A 19742-nucleotide genomic window follows, 5' to 3' on the forward strand; every position below is an offset into this window, starting at 1 on the left:
TCTAATACGTTATCGTGAACATGTGGTACTGCTATTTCTTTCTTGGAGGAACTAAAATCAATTCATAATTTTTATACTACATCCTGGAGTACAATGCTTTTGGCATTTTGTAAGGTTATAAAATATGCGATATTGAATCAATGAAGTCCCGCACGTGACTTCAGAATGTCCTACTTGTGCCAAAATAAAACCCCAATTCCTTAATTTCCCTAATCATATTCTTATCCATTCTACTACGTCATGTCAAGATCTTTCTATTGATTACAAAGGGCCTCTTCCGGTATCCTTGCCACGTTGTCGTTACATACTGTTGTCGATGAATATAGTCGATTTCCTTTCACTTCCTATGACTTGCCATTGGATCCAGTAACACTACTGCTTGTAACCCAAGAGGTAACAGCGAATGTGAGCGCTATGATGGAATTATATGGCACATTATCTTATTAGCTTTGGAATGTCAACGGTTACCTATTAACGCTTGGCAGGACATTCTACAGGATGTTTTACATGCTATTCGCTCTCTACTATGAAAACCACCATTGAGGTAATGCAATTTCTTAAAGCCAACCCTACACATGTGAGAATTCGACATCGTGACGGTTGGGAGGATTCGGTAGCGTTGAGACATTTTGCTAGTTTTCCACGATCTCAGAATCCTGGTGAAAATTCTTGCCCAGATTGACCTCAGGATTCTGCTGAGAAAGTGAACCTAGATCGACCTCAAGATTCTGCTGGGGATGCGGACTCTGAAAATCTGTCCTCTTCGTCTTGTACAAGTCCTGATATTCATATTTCCAACAAGTCTGAGACTTCTGACACTTCCGGTGGTGAGCTGCCTCTTCGCCAGTCTAGCAGGACTCGCAAACTAGTCCAGCAGATGGATTTATAAACTTTCTAAGAGTAATCTGTTTCAAGTGAGAAAGAGTGTTATAATTTTCTTATAACTTTATGAAAGTGACTTTCTCTTTATTTGCATATCTCCTCTCACGTCATCTTGCCATTTGCTTTTTATTTATTTTCTTCTTTGAATATTTAAAAAAAAAAATTTTTTTACATACATTCCTGGCCACTTGCCACATTTATCGTAAAATTCAGTTGAATAAAGCCTTGGGAAAAAGTCTTTCTCCTTGCGTCTTCATTACATTACACTGTTCTACTAACTAAACTTTTCTATCCCCAATGCTTTCAACTGAAATTTTGTTTTATTTTTATCCCAATTCAGAGTTCCTTTTTAGGTAACTGGATTTTCCTTACATTAAAAACCGATCTTGTGAATAACTCTGTCATGGTGGAGAGGCAAGAAAATGGAGACAATTTTGGAATTGTGTTTAGAGATGGTATGAATTAAATTTTTTTTTTTTTTTTAAAACATCTGTTGCATGATGGTCGATTTCCCCCCTTTAAAATGAGATTTTGATGAAATTTTATTGAATTACAATATTGTTTGTTTGTGATATTTAATTTAATGAAAAATGGATAAACTTATTTTCTTAAAGTTTATTTAAAATATTTAAATGTGAATTGCCACAGACAGACAATATCTTGTCTCACAATTTTATCAGTTATACAGACTTACTGTGCCTATTTTGCTTCCATTTAACTCCTTGCACCCACCCTTCTTTTTTCTTATTATACATATTGAAAAAGAAACAAGAAAAATCGATGAATGAAAATAAAAATCGCAATTTATTCAGTTTTTATTTGCTGATCAATTTCCTTGTTAGTTATTTTCTCTATCTAGTACATTGAGTTTTATTATTACAATAGGTTCTAAAATAAAGATATAGATGTATATATTATCTTTGTCATTTTATATATGTTATATTTTTCTTTGTATATATATATATATATATATATATATATATATGAGAGGAGAGATAGAACAAAAAAAAAACAACATAAAATGTGTGCACGTTAAACCTATCTTCAAAAGACTATCATTTTATTTATGTTCAACAGGAGATAATTACTTCAATCAATATTTATATGCAATTCTCCCTAACATCAAAAACAATGTGCACTTTCATATAGGCAGATTAATCACAAATGGAAAACAATTGATATATATATATATATATATATATAATGAATTTATGATCAAAAACATTTCACAAATGTATTGTATGTTATTTCTATCCACAACCAGACAATGTGTGGATGAAATGAATTCCAACAAACTATTCATAAAAAAAAAAAATAGTAAAAATTTGTTAAATCGAGTGGAATTTCTAAAAACATTTTCTTTATGTAGACAATGTAAAGAACAGAAAAGTATTCAATAATCCAAACTAACCAAAATATATTAAAGTTCTAACTTTTTTAGATGAGGGCTGATTGTTTGTTACTTGTATTGATTGGACTATTGTTCTCATCTTGAGTTATTTGTGTAAAGTTTCAAAGCTAAAACTATAAATGAGACTAAAAAAATAGACTAACTCACAGAATACGAAAATATCTACGGAGCCAGTAACTTTTCTCTTTTCGTTTCCAAACAACACGCCAACACTCGATGAGAACAATAGTTCGATCAATACAAGTAATATAACCAAAATATATTTTTGCTTCCCAAGTAGAAGAGACGAAGCTAACATTATGAAACTGGAATTCTCCAGAAGAAAATATGCTTTTAGTAGTTCTCTGGAAGCCATCTTAGTTTTATTATTGAACTGTTACTAGTTGATCAATAGCAGTGTACGATTTTAATCAAATTTATAAAATTATTTGGGCCGGATTTAAAAGTTGGACTTATAACATTTAAGCTGACAATGAAGTTTTGATTCTGACTAACCAATTTTCATTTGTTATTGTTGTACCATGTTATTTGAAATACACTAAAATTTATGCAATCAAATGCGCCAGTTTGGTAACATGTAGAAATACTTAAATAATCACCGTAAAAGAAAAATCAGTTAAAAACAAATTTTAATCTTATTATTATCATTGCTAATTTGCTAATTTGTTTTTCATTCAGTTTAGCAACAGTTATATTTACTCATTCTTTTTTATAAACAAAAGCAAATGTTCATTTGTAATTTAGACACTGATGAATTATTGACCTTTTCATTCTTTTTTCTTACTTGTGCCTGGCTTCTTTTTTTTTATTAAAATCAAGACTAGCCTCATTTTTAGTCTAGATACCGAACTTCCCATTTTCTTGGCTTTCCATGAAGGCAGAGTTAGACACAAGGTCGGGTTTTAATGTGGGGAAAATCCAGCTCCACAAAAAGGGGCACTCTGGATAGAAACGAAAATTAAAATCGTCTCAGTCATGAAGAATTTCTCCTCCACTAACCGAGGACAGAAAAGGTGAAGTGTAGTATCAGAACAGATACTACATTGTGATCTTGGCCCAAAAGGCCACATTACTTACACATGTTTTGTTAAATCAAAACTAACCTCATTTTTAAGTCTAAATACTGAACTTGACAGAAAAAGAAAGTGTGGTTATAGAGCACAGACATATTTACAAAAAAAAAAAAAAAATTTGCCATCCAGAAATACTTTTTCCGTGTTTGCGTTCTCATCCACTCTCATTGTCTTACATATTTTGCACACAAATTGATTATCTCTTGAACTACCAATAGACGTCACTCAAAATAATATTGTTTGTATTTAATTAAGTTCACCATCAATGAACCATTTAACGTGATTCTCAAATTTTAACCAAACTTCTAAAATTAATTCCTAGCTTCTAACCCATTTCAAAGTATAAAAAGTTCAACATTTTCGATGTTTTAGCTAAACTAATCAGGATTTGAATTTCTATAATCCACAATCAAACCTTTTTTCTTTAATGATTGAAGAAAGCTTGAAATATCCCAAGATATTTTCATTAAAAAAAAAAAAAAAAAAAAATTATCTTTTCTTCTTGGTATATCGTTACAGGTTCATACTTCGTATTATCTGGATTCTTCGGGCTATTGTCCTCATCGATAGTGTTATTTTCACAATGTTTCGGTTGATGTAAGTCCAGAATTTCGTCAGGTGTGTCTCGTCGAACTTTGGAATCTGCACGGAATTTTGAACAGAACCCTTTATTTAATCCACAGAGAGTAGAATGCTCAACAAGATGTACCTAAACAAGGTTGAGGTTTGGGGAGAGGGGGGGGGTCATCGATAAAAAACAGTATGAAAATAACACTCAAGATGAGAACAGTAGACTAAATACAAATAATCCTCATCTCAAAAATTCAGAACCATAATAGGTTCATATTTATTTATTTATTAATATAAAAAGCAGAGCATCCCTCCCCATCTCCCCCCCCCCCCCAAATAAAATACTGATGAGATTGGTCTACTATGGAATAGGGATATTTTAAAAAGTCAAGGATTGCTTCAAGTCTACCAAAGAAAAGGCAACATTGTCCTTTTTACAATTTGGCCAATAAATAATGACATTTCTTTGTGGAAATTCGACACCCAAGCAATAAAAAAAAAAATTTTTTAAAAAGAAAATTTTTTAAAAAAAAAAAACCCAAGTTTGAATAGAGATTATTTGAAAAGTAATGAGAAACCAAACTTACCACTGCTATTAAACATGGTCTGTATTGGCAAACTCCAAATATTCCAACTATCACACAAATAATTTGAAAAAAGTTGCCCATTATTGGCGCCCACATGAAACCAAGAAAATCAAACACCAGTCGCTCAAGGGTGCTTATCTGAAATGAAAAAGAGAAAACATTAAGACAGGATTTCTTTTTTTTTTTCATTATGATAGAAAAACAAGTTCTTGCTGTGAATGCCTTACAAAAAGAAACCAGAGATGTGAGCTCGGTCAAACACCTTCCATGGAAATAATTTAGGTCAATTAAAATATGAAAGTGAAAACAATTAGTATTACAATTCACAAATCTGGAATTATTCAGAGAATTTTGAGTGAGCAAGGCTAGGAAATAAAAAGAAATAAATAAAACGTTCAAATTATCCAATAAATTTTAACTGAATTAAAAATATCAACGTTTTTTTTGCATTGATTACTTTTTTTTTTCTTACTTATGCACCACAAGGCCAAAAGCCACTTGAGGATAAGTGCTTATGAGATGGAATGATTGACAGTTGAGATGAAGAACCTTATGAGAGGACTGAAAATGATTAATGGGTTAGACCAAGTTTAAATACTTGTGGGGACGGTTCATCACAAATCTGTTATCATTTGATTTGAAGATGCCCATATTGCAGTCTGTAAGAAAGCAATCCAGTGGTAACGTGTTCCACAGACAGGAGGTTTCTATGAATAAACTCTGCTTGTGGAAATTATGCTTGATGCTAAGTACACAGAAGAAAGAGTTTTTTCATTGAAGCAAGTTCTTGCTGTAAATGTTTTGCAAGGAGGAACCAAAGATTAGAACTCAATCGAGCATCTTCCATGGAAATATATTTTAAGGTAGATTCCTTTAGTCTCAGGCTGATGTCTCTATTTACTTATCTCCCCAAAAGGCAAAGTTAGACACAAGATCGATTTTTAATGTGGGGGAGGGGGGACATCTAGCTCCTCCAAAAAAGGGTACTTAGGATTAGAACAAAAAACAAAAATTGCCTTATTCTAGAAGGAATTCTCCTTCATTGACCAAGGGCAGAACAAACTAAGTGTAGCATCAGAACAAATACTACACTTTTTTGAGAAGAGCTAAAATTCTGTCATCTAGTTGCCACTTATGGCATGGGATCTTAGATTCCTTAAATTGCTAAAACTCCTGACAAATGTTGTTCTATAGGACTAACGTAACATCTATCTCCCCACCTACCGCCTCAATTTCCGATTAGTTTCTTGAACTTAGTCTTATATATATCTGGTTATTTCTTGTAAGACATTCATGGCATGAACATCCCTCTATCATAACTACAGAGAATTTTCTTTTTTCTCCTCATGTGCCTAAAATCATATGAAACTTCCATAAATAGTCCCCCTCATCTCCAAGAAATTACATCCATTGCCTTTTTTTTTTTTTTTTTTAAACTTCAACTCACTCGCAAAATATCACTTCTAGTGAGAAGAAAGAGCCCATAAATCTGACTAACTGGAGTTGTGAAGCAAGATGTTTGTTCACATTACATTCAAATTTCTGTATGTTAGTACAGTCAGCAAAACAGGAAGTGTCATTGTGTTGTTTGTTTGCTTTGTTAATGATTATGAGTACAAGAATCCTTCACATTTTCCCCTTCACTCTTTATTCTTGTTGTGGACTACATCCTGCGCATGTCTGTAGACATGATCCACACAAAGGAGTTTCAAATAAAACTTATAAAACTTGATAAAACTCGTGTCATCGAGCTGTCCACTTGACCAATACTGATTTCGCTGATGCCACTGCACTAATTAGCCAGTCTATTCTACAATCTCTTCAGCAAGACTAATTGTATTGGATTTTACCCCAATGAGACTAAAACTGAATATATGGACAAATACTCTCTCTTCCAACTCAGTTAACCAGTCCCTTACAAATGCAGTCTATTCTACAATCTCTTGAGCAAGCCTTTAACTTTGTGTTGGCTTGTACTTCAATGAATCAAAACTGAATCTATGAACAAATATTCTTCTTTCAACTCGGAAACATTGAATCAAACGCCACTAAAAACAGGTTAATGGTTGTAAGTACTGAGAAGCCTTCATCAGTTCCTTATTCAAAGGAAATGACTGTTTGCTTCTAATGATTTGAGCAAAAAATGGATATCGTATCTCAGCAAAAACATCGAATTGAACATTTTTAAATTTATAATACAGCCCATCTTCCTCTATGGTTGAGAAACATGGACACTTTCCAAAAAACTGGAAACAACTGAATGGTACATATACCCGCCTTCTTATAAGAGTCCAAAATACCTCATGGAAGATCCATCCAACCAAACAACAAATCTATGTTATATAGATTATTCCTTCCTTACTTCTGTTGAACCTACTATCCACTCCAGAAGTAGAATGCTCACATAGCCAGATGTCATTGCAAGGGATTCCAATGTTGAGGGGACTTGGAAGCAGACATGTGAGACTGTGATATCTGGTGTGAGCGTGTGAACTTCATCTCGACTACAGTCGAAAGATGATGAGGCTTTGTTGAGGATATTTACATTAAGGTTTTACACGATTGCAATAAGCAGATAGATTCAACTTTGCTGTGATGTGACAGGGGCTGGAGTTTGGTAGACAGTGTAAGACTCGAGTTAGTGACTCTTATGGACCGTCCAAGAGAGAGAAACCAGCCAAGCGCCAATGCCAAATTGATGGTTGAATATAGTGAAATTTGTGCTCATTTTTGCATTAAATGAAATAGTTATCCCTCTTAATCCGTAACTCTGAATAGAATTGATACTACAATACTTAGTTTACTGCACTTCATCATAACAAAAGGTCATACAAAATTTCAGTCAGATTGGCCCAGTAGTTTAAGAAAATTTTCAATTTAAATACTAATCCCTAATAATCCTTAACTGTGGCAAAAGACTACCATGATATTAAAAAAAAAACAAAAAAAACAAAAAACCCCTTGAATTGGAGTTTCACTACCGGATGTAATTTAAGGTCATATCAAGCTGGAGAAGATAGTTTAGGTACTTGGTATGGGTTGGGAAGGTAGGCTGGAGAGAGAGAGAGAGAGAGAGAGAGAGAGAGAGAGAGAGAGAGAGAGAGAGAGAGAGAGAGAGAGAGAGAGAGAGAAGGAAAAAGAAAGGTACAGAAGACTTGCGAAAGATGGATGCATTCAAAGTGGACATGTTGCCAAGGGTCATGCCAGAGTTAAAACCATAAATGTCAATAATGTTAATATTGACATGACTTTTGAAAGCTCAGGCTGACAAGTTGTATTTCTAATTCGTTTAACATTTAATGTGACAAAAAGTGTTCTAAATATAAAAACAAATAATTGGTCAAGTTATGTTTAATGAATAGTCAAGTGGAGGAAAGAGCATCTTAAAGCATCCGACCAAGGAAACAGACTTAGAGGATTTTTGTAAAAGAAGAAATGTCAACAAATAAATATGGTTGAAGGTTTAAGAAAAAAAAGGAAAAAAAAAAAAAAATCCACAGCCAACATCTAGCTATCACGGCCTCTCATATCTATCATCATTATACTAAATGCAAGTCAATCAAATTTTTTTTTTTACTGTTGTGGTCCCTTAAGAGGCCGGAAGAAAGACAACTTAGTAATTAGTGAAAACAAAATATATTGAACAGAAAAGCATATACAACAAATGAGAGGTGTGGGTATACGTCAGTCCGACTGCTAAAAGGGCAAAACTCTAGCATAACCGTAAGCTTATGCTGAGGGACATATTCTCCTGGTCTTTATAATAAGTGGAAGAGTTCATTATGATCCGTAGGGTGGACACACCATAACATTTCCCTATATATTTTTTCCTTTTGTTTGTTTTTTAAACTTTATTTCATATCAAACAAGATGCTGAAACATAAGGGGCGATTATGACTAAGGATCAGATTTCTAGTGTGCATTCCAAGTTAGGAGTTTACACAGCAAAATTTTTGTTCACATTACATTCAAATTTATGCATATTGAGATAGTTGAGAAAACGAAAGGAATTCCAAAAACAAGCAATTTGAGAATTTAAAAAAAAAAGCGATTAGAATAGAAAACAGTGAAGGGGTGTTATTTTGCTGAATGCTCACCCATCTCCGTATTAACTTTAGGGTATGATGAGAAATGATGTGCCAACCTTGTTTCGCTGAAAACAATCAAGAAACCTTACACAAATAACATGTATCGCATTAAAATATGGAAAAACCTGAAAAAGAATGTTGAAACAGAAGAATTAGCTAATTGCAACCATCTTCCTTCTTAAGAGAAAATGGAATCCACTGATCTAAATGAATTAATTGCGAAAGTCGTGTCCTATGTCAAATAATACAAGCGTACATAAGAAAACACTATCTTTCATGTATACTGCCTATGTATATATAATCAGTTATAAAGTTAACTAATTTGCATCTTGGTTCTGAAAAAGGGTATTTATTAATTATCAATTTTTTTTCTTTTAAATTCAATGATTATTTTGATTTCAATAATTTTAAGGTCTTAAATGTTTGAGATGAGGATTAATTATTCATATTACAGTCAAATCTTGCTATTATGGCATCCGTCGAGACTGAGAAAAAGTAGCATAGCAATGAAAGTAACGAGGATTTTTAAAACGGACTTATTTTCTAAATAAAAACACTAAATATGGACTAAATATGAAAAATGAATAAAAAATAAAATGAAAAAATTGAATTCGAAAACACAACACACAAAATAGTGACATAGTAGCAAGATTATGGGGTGGCATAGTAAATGTATTTTTGTATTGAATTTTATCGTGACCAACTGCATAGAACTGAGATTTGACTGTATTTGAATTCTTCAAACTACTCGACTTTTTTTGCACGTTTCGGTCAATGAAAGATTCCCAAGTTCGACAAGATAAACCTGAAGGGGTCAGAGGTTACATTAACCGAAACGTTGTACAAATAACACTTAAAATGAGAACAGTAGCCCAAAGAATCCAAATAGTTTTGTTTTGCAATATTATTTATCTTTTGCCTACATGGCACAATCACATTGGCACACCGATTCTTGTCAGATCACCAAAGTTAAGCAATGTTGAGCCTGGCCCATACCAGATGGGTGACCATTTGGGAAGTCAAGGTGCTGTATGTACCGCGAGGTAAAATACCAGGTTGGGAAACTGGTGTGGTCTATCCTTCTCTCGAGGGTACATAAGCCTCTCTTAAGCCATGGTAGGCAATCCATCTAGTGATGGCGTCACGATAAAAAATACCCTTGATAGCCCTGGTGAAGCATCAAGTATTCAGCTATGGACAAGATTTGAATTACACTACAAACTTGTGTAGTGAGTTCAATCTTGGTTGCGGCCTCATGTTATATTATCTTTTGCTTATGGTGGAAGATGAGACAAAGTAGGAAAGTGGGATTATTAGTGCATAAGGCACATCTGATGGAGTGTAAATAAAATAGTTTTTTTGTTTTTTTTTTAATTCTTGTCTCTTCCTTTTTAAAGTTTAATATTAATAGTTTTCGGTAAAATAATCTTCCTGGTAAACATTTTGTTGAATATTTTTCTGTTGAGGCAGAAGTCTTTTTTCAAGAAAATATATAATAATCAATAGGATTGATTCTATAATAATACATATGCAATGTGCATAAATTAAAATATCATCTTTAAGCGTATTGTGTGACCGGGTAGCACCGGACTGCCAGTTAATTATGGTATAAAGTCGCTATCTTGGATTCATCATTTGTTGCTTCTGACTCGGAAGATCAATTCGTACTTGAAACTGAAAGAATGTTAACCAGATATTGTCAGGTGAGTAAAAAAAGTTTTCATCCAGTTAATGGCATCGTTTGTGTAAAATTTCGACTAGGCACATCAGTCCAAATTGGAAAAATATCGACATTTATGAGAAAAATTTGTCCGAAATGGCTGGGTAACCAATGCAGTCTTCACTAATCTTGGACTTTTTCTATTAGATATGAGAAAATATTGTAATAGAAATCATCACTCTCGCAAACGACCTCGTGTTTGCTTAGCCTGTAAAATGACAGCAGAAAATGTAGAAAAAAAAAGAAGACGTGCATAATTTTGTAGGTCGTTTATTGGTGAACGTATGCCATTAATTTGCATATGTACACAATTGGTAACTGTTAAATGGGACGAATTTTAAAGTATGGGGTTGAGTGTGATTTTTTGTTATATAAATGCATAAGATAAAGTTCTAACTGTATCAGCACAGATTGACAAAAATTCAACAAAGTTTAGTAATATTGTGAGATACTGCTGTGCTGACCTGGACCAGCTGTAATGATGCTGTGACCTTGAAACCATACCTGAACCAAGAGGCATCATCTGGTTAAGGTAATGTTGCTGTATAAACAAACAATTGTATAAATATTTTTTATGGACACAATAAAAACATCTGTTTATTTTTCTTTAGTCTGAAAGGTTCTTTTATTCTGCATATTGAGGCGCTATTCAACGGCAAGATAAACAAATTTACTGTGTAAAAAAAAAAAATCTGTAAACGGTCTAAACCCACAAGAAACTATGCTGTCAAAGCATTTTCATGAAATAATTTAATGCTGAAAAAATCTGGTCATATTATTGTGATATTACTGACGTTCCACCTCATAAGTGTTAGGAACTAAAAAAGAAAAAAAATATATAAGAATAGAAGAAAAAGAGGGAACAATAGAAGAAAAAAGAAGAGAAGAGAAAGAAAAAGAGAAGAGAAAGAAAAAGAGAAGAGAAAGAAAAAGAGAAAAGAAAGAAAAAGAGAAGAGAAAGAAAAAGAGAAGAGAAAGAAATAGAGAAGAGAAAGAAATAGAGAAGAGAAAGAAAAAGAGAAGAGAAAGAAAAAGAGAAGAGAAAGAAAAAGAGAAGAGAAAGAAAAAGAGAAGAGAAAAAAAGAGAGAAAGAAAAAGAGAGAAAGAAAAAGAGAGAAAGAAAAAGAGAAAGAAAAAGAGAAAGAAAAAAAAGAGAAAGAAAAAAAAGAGAAAGAAAAAAAAAGAAAGAAAAGAAAAAAGAAAAGAAAAAAAAAAAGAAAAAAAGAGAAAGAAAAAAGAGAAAGAAAAAAGAGAAAGAAAAAAGAGAAAGAAAAAAAAGAAAAAAAAGAAAAAGAAGAAAAAGAGAAAGAGAAAGAAAAAGAGAAAGAGAAAGAAAAAGAGAAGAGAAAGAAAAAGAGAAGAGAAAGAAAAAGAGAAGAGAAAGAAAAAGAGAAAAGAAAGAAAAAGAGAAAAGAAAGAAAAAGAGAAAAGAAAGAAAAAGAGAAAAGAAAGAAAAAGAGAAAAGAAAGAAAAAGAGAAAAGAAAGAAAAAGAGAAAGAAAGAAAAAGAGAAAGAAAGAAAAAGAGAAAGAAAGAAAAAGAGAAAGAAAGAGGAAAAATAGAAAGAGGGAAAATAGAAAGAGGGAAAATAGAAAGAGGGAAAATAGAAAGAGGGAAAATAGAAAGAGGGAAAATAGAAAGAGGAAAAATAGAAAGAGGGAAAATAGAAAGAGGAAAAATAGAAAGAGGAAAAATAGAAAGAGGAAAAATAGAAAGAGGAAAAATAGAAAGAGGGAAAATAGAAAGAGGAAAAATAGAAAGAGGGAAAATAGAAAGAGGAAAAATAGAAAGAGGAAAAATAGAAAGAGGTAAAATAGAAAGAGGAAAAATAGAAAGAGGAAAAATAGAAAGAGGAAAAATAGAAAGAGGAAAAATAGAGGAAAAATAGAAAGAAGAAAAATAGAAAGAAGAAAAATAGAAGAAAGAAAATAAAAATAGAAGAAAGAAAAAATAGAAGAAAGAAAAAATAGAAGAAAGAAAAAATAGAAGAAAGAAAAAATAGAAGAAAGAAAAAATAGAAGAAAGAAAAAATAGAAGAAAGAAAATAAAAATAGAAGAAAGAAAATAAAAATAGAAGAAAGAAAATAAAAATAGAAGAAAGAAAATAAAAATAGAAGAAAGAAAATAAAAATAGAAGAAAGAAAATAAAAATAGAAGAAAGAAAATAAAAATAGAAGAAAGAAAATAAAAATAGAAGAAAGAAAATAAAAATAGAAGAAAGAAAATAAAAATAGAAGGAAATAAAAATAGAAAGAAAATAAAAATAGAAAGAAAATAAAAATAGAAAGAAAATAAAAATAGAAAGAAAATAAAAATAGAAAGAAAATAAAAATAGAAAGAAAATAAAAATAGAAAGAAAATAAAAATAGAAAGAAAATAAAAATGGAAGAAAAAAGGAAAAATGGAAGAAAAAAGGAAAAATGGAAGAAAAAAGGAAAAATGGAAGAAAAAAGGAAAAATGGAAGAAAAAAGGAAAAATGGAAGAAGAAAGGAAAAATGGAAGAAGAAAGGAAAAATGGAAGAAGAAAGGAAAAATGGAAGAAGAAAGGAAAAATGGAAGAAAAAAGGAAAAATGGAAGAAGAAAGGAAAAATGGAAGAAGAAAGGAAAAATGGAAGAAGAAAGGAAAAATGGAAGAAGAAAGGAAAAATGGAAGAAGAAAGGAAAAATGGAAGAAGAAAGGAAAAATGGAAGAAGAAAGGAAAAATGGAAGAAGAAAGGAAAAATGGAAGAAGAAAGGAAAAATGGAAGAAGAAAGGAAAAATGGAAGAAGAAAGGAAAAATGGAGGAAGAAAGGAAAAATGGAGGAAGAAAGGAAAAATGGAGGAAGAAAGGAAAAATGGGAGAAAGGAAAAATGGGAGAAAGGAAAAATGGGAGAAAGGAAAAATGGGAGAAAGGAAAAATGGGAGAAAGGAAAAATGGGAGAAAGGAAAAATGGGAGAAAGGAAAAATGGGAGAAAGGAAAAATGGGAGAAAGGAAAAATGGGAGAAAGGAAAAATGGAAGAAAAAAAGGAAAAAATAGAAGAAAAAAAGGAAAAATAGAAGAAAAAAAGAGGAAAAAAGAGAAGAAAAAAGAGGGACTAAGTTTAGCAGCAGAACAAAGTATAGGAAGTTGTTCATCAAGGCACACAAAAGGATCTAATTTATGTTAATCGAAGTGTGACAGTAAACAGTAACAAAAACGGAAGAAAAAACATCAGTCAATATATTTTTGAGTTTTAGGAGAGGCAATGAGATTTAAAACCGTTTATTGACAGTTTTAAGTTTGCGACAGTTGAGGATAGTTTCCAGTTTTATACAGTGGAATGCAGGTTGTGACTTGGACCAGATCCAGAGAACTTTAGGAAACTGAGATGAGCTGATGACGAAGATGCAGACGTTAGCATTCACGGAGTCGATGGTGTCACATACACACAACAAATATTTGCAGAAAGTGTTGGATTTTGCGTTTTTTTTGTGTTTGTTTTATTTTTTTATGATTGTGAACCAATGTGCGCCCTCTCAGAAATCACCAATGTGAGAGACGATGGTATAGACAGAAGAGAGAATGAAGGAGAAGAATACCATGGAAACAGTGTTGGGTTGTGGGGTAGCACGTGGTGGTGTCAAACACTGATGAATCAGATTTCAGGAACCAATGGTGTTGTAGCTTGCTATTGAATAACTGGAATGAAAGTAAATTTGTTTGAATCAGCAAGGTAAAACTTTAGTAACCGGCTTGATTTCATTGAGGCATTATTGCGAGGGGAACCACGTGAAGTTTGCCTATATTCCCAAGTGAAAGGGATCAAGGACCCCAGAAAATAAGCAAAATGATAGATGATTTCAAGTCTATATTGTTTTCTTTTTTTTTTTTTTCAGTATGCCTGCCCGCACTGTAAACAAATGGATAATAAACCTCAGTGGTTTGGTATTTTGTCACAGGATTGATTTTTAATATAGGGAAAGATATATTTTGAGAAAAAGGGGGGGGGGTTACTAAGTATTTATATTATTGTATAGCATAATCCCGCCACATCACTAAAGTTAAGCAATGCTGAACCTAGTCAGTATTAAATGGGTGACCATTTGGGTTTTCCAGATGCTGTATGTGCTCTCCGCTTATCTAGGCATTGTTTCCAGTCGACCTGGACTTTTCATTGCCATCGAACCTAAACAGTGCCAATTCAAGAGTGGTGTGGTTAGATATTGTGCAACCCTTACCTCACAATTACACATGCTTTAAGAGTCATTGATTTTCGTTTTTTGCAAGTTCGTAATCATTATCCACTTAACTAGCATTACCTCCGAACGACTAATTCACTTTTTTAGCTTGAAACGTTAGTGGTTGGCTAATAAAAAAAATCATACCTAACACTGCTAAATTTATTATCCTGACCAATATTTACTCACAAACATTCCCAGGTTTGCACCAATTCCAAAGAAAGTATCTTACGCCTTTGATGACTATACAAAACACACACGTTCTAATGTGAAGCCATTCACCATTACATTTCTTACATTTATATTTCTAGACAATCAGAGATTTCTTCTTCTGAATTTCTCATTAAAAGTCCAAGAATCTTCCGTAAATGATTTTAAATGTTGGGCTATTGTTAAATAATGGAGACCAAACATATGCCGGAATAAACAAGAATGAGAATTGAAGTAACAAAATGTCCCAGATGATGCAAAGTTTCCTAAAAAGAGCAAGTGGATAAAACAATACCAGATTCTGATCTATGACATAGAAATATCAATGATAAAGAATGGAATAATAAGGTGAAATTGTAGTAAAAACAAATGCATTTGAGTTATGAGAAAGAGAGAGAGTCCACCTGATGACAGCCACATGTTGTCTGCATTTCTGTCATTGTCATCAAGTAGCTACCCCATCTCTCTCTCTCTGCTTCAACTACATATCCAAGGACCAAATAAATGGCATTGTTTTGTCATTTATTTGATAAACACAGCCTATTTCCGACGAGTGTTGATGTCGTTTAAAAAGAATAGACTTGCATGCATAAAACACACAGTTGACCTTTATACATACATTGTAAGAGACATGCTCGTTACCCACCAGAAAAAAAAATTAGATGTTCTTTTTGTTAGAATAGAGTTTCTTTTATATAAAAAAAAAGTATGTTTTAGAAAGGATAAGATCAGCTTGATGCAGCTTCTTTTTGTCAGCCAGACATTTAAATATTAATTCGATCATCTTTTTATATAATAAATATACTTTCAGAACATAACCTGCTGCAAACTCGAAGCTAATTAACCATCTACAAATTGAACATCATTACTTCATCGAATTATTCTGTGGCTCAAAATAAAAATCTTGGATCAATTCAAGACAGAATCAGTGCTACCTACTTCTGAACAACTCTGACTTAGTGGAGAAGGGGGCTACTAAATCCATCAGAAACAATGGTTTCAACAGTGCATTGAGAGCCTTGCACTTGCAAATTACATTGGACTTAAAAGAAGCAAATATTTCCTGTTGTGTTTTTACAGCATTTCATTCATCGTTGTGTCATTTTATGCCCAAGTTGTTCATGTCTTTTCATCGTATACAATCGATTTGTGGATTAATTTGGAGAGAATCTTATAACATACAGATACAGGTCTTCAGTCTGCAACGATGCTTGGCATGTCCTGAAGAACTGCATTCAGTTTAAATGAACACATGCATTACACTCCACCTTTCGCATGCATACTTAACATTAATATTTTCTATTTTCATTTTTTACATTAATTCAGACAGATTTTTGTACACATTTCTTAGATCAAATAGGAGTTAAGGACCCCAGAAAAATAAGCGAAATGAAAGAGACAACTTTGGATCTACACTGGTTAAATTTTTACACATGTGACCAAAAACAAACCGATAATAAATTCGAGTTGTTTGGGTTTTTTCATAGCAAGGCTGATTTTTTTATATAAGGAAAAATTGACTTTTTTCTGAGGTCATCGAAACTTAATTGATTCCATTTATTTAATACAAACACCTCAAATTTTCTTAGTTCTGCAGACACACAATAAAATTAGAACTAAAATGTCTGCAAATGATAGATCCTATTTAACCTATATATAGGATCCTAAAAGATATTATCACTCGGTGTCAGAATGAATCTGGGAGTAATGGAACCAGGAGTTGCTCCATACTCCTTAAAACTTCCCAATCTGGTGTTTACCACAAGCTGTAGTTTTATATCATATCAAAAACATTCTATTTAACCAATAGTCAAATACCTGATAGATATAACCACTTCAAGTTAGAATAGATCTGAGAGTAATGACAACCGATAGGTGACTCTACACTCAACTCCCACATTAGAGCCTCACATGTAGTTAACTGGGTTGTCTCTTAAATAACCATCTTTAACAATCAGGTTAACTTCTGGGCTAGAAACAAAGTATTGTATTTATTTCTCGTGATCTTGGCTGTAGCATGAATGGTGGTGTGGATGTTGCATCTGAGAGAAAAACAAGAGATTAAATCTTTTGCTGGTCCGGATACGTTCTTTAAGCATCAGCTGAAGGTCAAAATCAGGTTTGATACAAAAAGATTATATTCCTCGTTTTTTTAAGAAAAAGTGGATACAAGTAGAAGGTTTGTGTGTACAAAAAGGGGTCAAGTATCAGTACATGTTCGCTATTTGAGCATGGTGCACACGGTTCTTGCTCCTGTGACACCCCAGCACTATTGATAAATTTAGCTTCTTAGCTAGTCGAGTGAATGAGTTCCACTTTCCTCCACCCAGTAATAGAAATCTTCTAAGATGCTGCCTCCCAATTTTCACTTTTTTGTCCTCGGCCTTCTCCAAATTGTATTTATCTTGGTAGGACACCACTCATTCTCCAACTCCATCCAATTTTTCTTTCCTCGGCCATTTAGATCCCACTACCATTTAGAGATGGATTAGTTTATTTTCAGTTCTGAACAAACGAAAAAACGTTAGGTGGTTTATTATTTAGAAAGGGTTGGGAGGGACTTACTAACCAGCGGTTGCTTTTCTTTCTCTCACTCATTATATTCCAATGAATTTTTGTATATATAACCATATTTATGATGATAAAAAATTCAAGCCAATTTTTTGGCTATCTTGAGTAGGATCGCCCTCAAAGTAAATGTGGTATTGTGGTGATGGAGATAATTCTAGTTAAGAGTAGGATAGACATTTTTTATAATTTCTGATTAAGGATAATTAACGACTCCTCCATTTCCCTTTGATGACCTTGTGCTTCATTTGTTCCAAATGTAAATCTTTATATTTTGTGCAAATCAATAATTCAAAGTGTACTATTTTGTTCTGTCCCGAGTCAATGAAGAAGAAATTTTAAGACAACATATTTTTAAGTGCTCCTTTTTGTGAAGCTACATTTTCCTAGAGTTAAAAATTAACCTTGTGTCTAACCTCATGGGAAAGCTAGTTAATATAAACTTGTTGCCGACTTCAACATGAACAAGAGAAAGAGATGTTAATTTAATCCTATCTAATGCCTTTAACATGTCGAGTTTGATAGATTCATTTCTGTTGGTGGATTTTTTGAACCAGCGTTCCACTGAAAGTTTGGTTTTAATTAGAGCCTCGTTAACAAATAAGAGTCTATCAATTTCATATCCTTATTATTCCCAATATCTTGCATTGATTTATGATTCAACAATACAGTCAAATAGGAGGCATACACATGTAACTAAGATAGATGGAATTCTATCTCAGCATCTTTCAATTTCAGATGTGGCAACAGTACTTCACCTTAGGACGTATCTTACTCTTATATATGTAGGAGATTGTTAAGAATCAGGAAATTTCTGGAGCGAAAAAGAGTTGTAACAAAAAAGGAATCAGTCACCACATTATGTTGTTGAAGAAGAAGAAGAAGAAGAAGAAGAAAAGGTCAATTGTAAAGATGTAAATGGAAAACACATCGACGTAACCGGAAACGTTATAATAGATTTAATAGGTCTTTCCTTTCAATTCTCAGCCCAAACCATGTACAATGTAATCGCACAGTACTAACCGTTGGATTTTAAGTGTAGATTACAACAGATAAGTCACTCGTTAAAAAGAAAAGCTTTGAAAGAGGAAATCATAATGCATTCGAAATCTAATCGTTTAGCAGAAACGACAAAATATCCTTAAATTTCACTAAACTTTAAGCGGAAGTGGAAATGAAACCATAAACCGCATCGCCCGGCTCAGTTTTATGAATGGTAAATGTCGCCATCTTGTTTTTATAACCTTTCATGGCCGTTTCACTAAAGACTCGTGTATAATTGTGTTAGAAACTTATATTATGGTCTATTGTTAGGACACATTTTGCTGTTAATAATTTGATGCAGATGCAGTGAGGATTATCGATGATAAATATATGTAAATGTGTCTAAATAATAAGCCGAGGATTTCATGGTAAACATATATTTAAAAATCAAAAGAAAAAAGACCATTAACTTAAATCCATTTCAATGATAATGAAATATTTTAATTATCTATTACTAGCAGAGAGACCCGACGTAGTAATATAAATTATCACTTATGTGGCGTAGTGGATAAAGTTCTTGGTTAAATTCAATTGTAAAGTTACTCTTCTGAATGTTGAAGGTTCAATCCTCAGTATGAGCGACACTCAAAATATACAATAGTGAATAATTAGAACTTCTACCCGGTCATGGCTGACGGAACGAGAGCATGCCACCTCAATGGATTAAATAAAGGATTCTGTTTAAAATTCCAAACAGATTTCCGAGTTCAGCAAAAAAGAAGATTCTCGAGTTTGACAACATTACAGAGGTTAGAGTGAGTTAAACGTTGCAAAAATAACATTCAAGATTAGAATAATTGCCTGATGAATCCAAATAATACGAATGACATAAGATGATTAGTAGGGCCATGACAACATATTATTTTCATTGTTTGGACTCTCAAGTATATATCCGACACAGTTAATCAACTGAGAACCACATCACTCTATATAAAAGCATATAAGATATCAACGATGAAGAGAATATGCTGTTGTCCTAGCTCTAGTGATTAGAGACTGAAATGCTGCACTTCATTAAAATAAATAAATAAATAAATAAAATGGTCACCAAAGTAGTGAGGAAAAGTCTCATTCTAAACTAATTGTAGCAAAACTATTTTAGGTAAATGAATATCAATTTTGCATCACAAGAAATAATTGGTTTGTAATCTATGATGGGATAATTTATGAAGGCCAAGTGCAATAAATTATAAAGAGACCTTTTGTCCTTTTTGAGCTCATAAAAAAAGACTTAATTATTAAATTGTCAACAATAAAATCGTTACTCATTGTGAAAAAAAATATTTTAACAAAGTCATAAAATTACACATCTGAACGTATGATCAAAATAATTGGTGATTCAAAATTCTGCTTTTGATAATTGTTTTCTTATGAAGGTAATTGTTG

General features: G+C 32.6%; 1 protein-coding gene across 4 annotated transcripts in view; it reads right to left on the minus strand.

Moving 5' to 3' along the window:
* Positions 1-19742, minus strand: part of LOC145293938 (sodium/potassium-transporting ATPase subunit beta-1-interacting protein 2-like) — a 249386-nt gene that overhangs the window by 152231 nt on the left and 77413 nt on the right. For all 4 annotated transcript variants that reach the window (XM_080140792.1, XM_080140795.1, XM_080140793.1 and 1 more), the window contains exon 2: positions 4524-4661. In XM_080140792.1, coding sequence (XP_079996918.1) covers positions 4524-4661 — 138 coding nt within the window. The remainder of the gene's footprint in view (positions 1-4523; positions 4662-19742) is intronic.

The sequence above is a fragment of the Euprymna scolopes genome, chromosome 15, assembly GCF_053919585.1.
Source record: "Euprymna scolopes isolate OS-2025 chromosome 15, ASM5391958v1, whole genome shotgun sequence".
NCBI lineage: Eukaryota > Metazoa > Mollusca > Cephalopoda > Sepiida > Sepiolidae > Euprymna > Euprymna scolopes.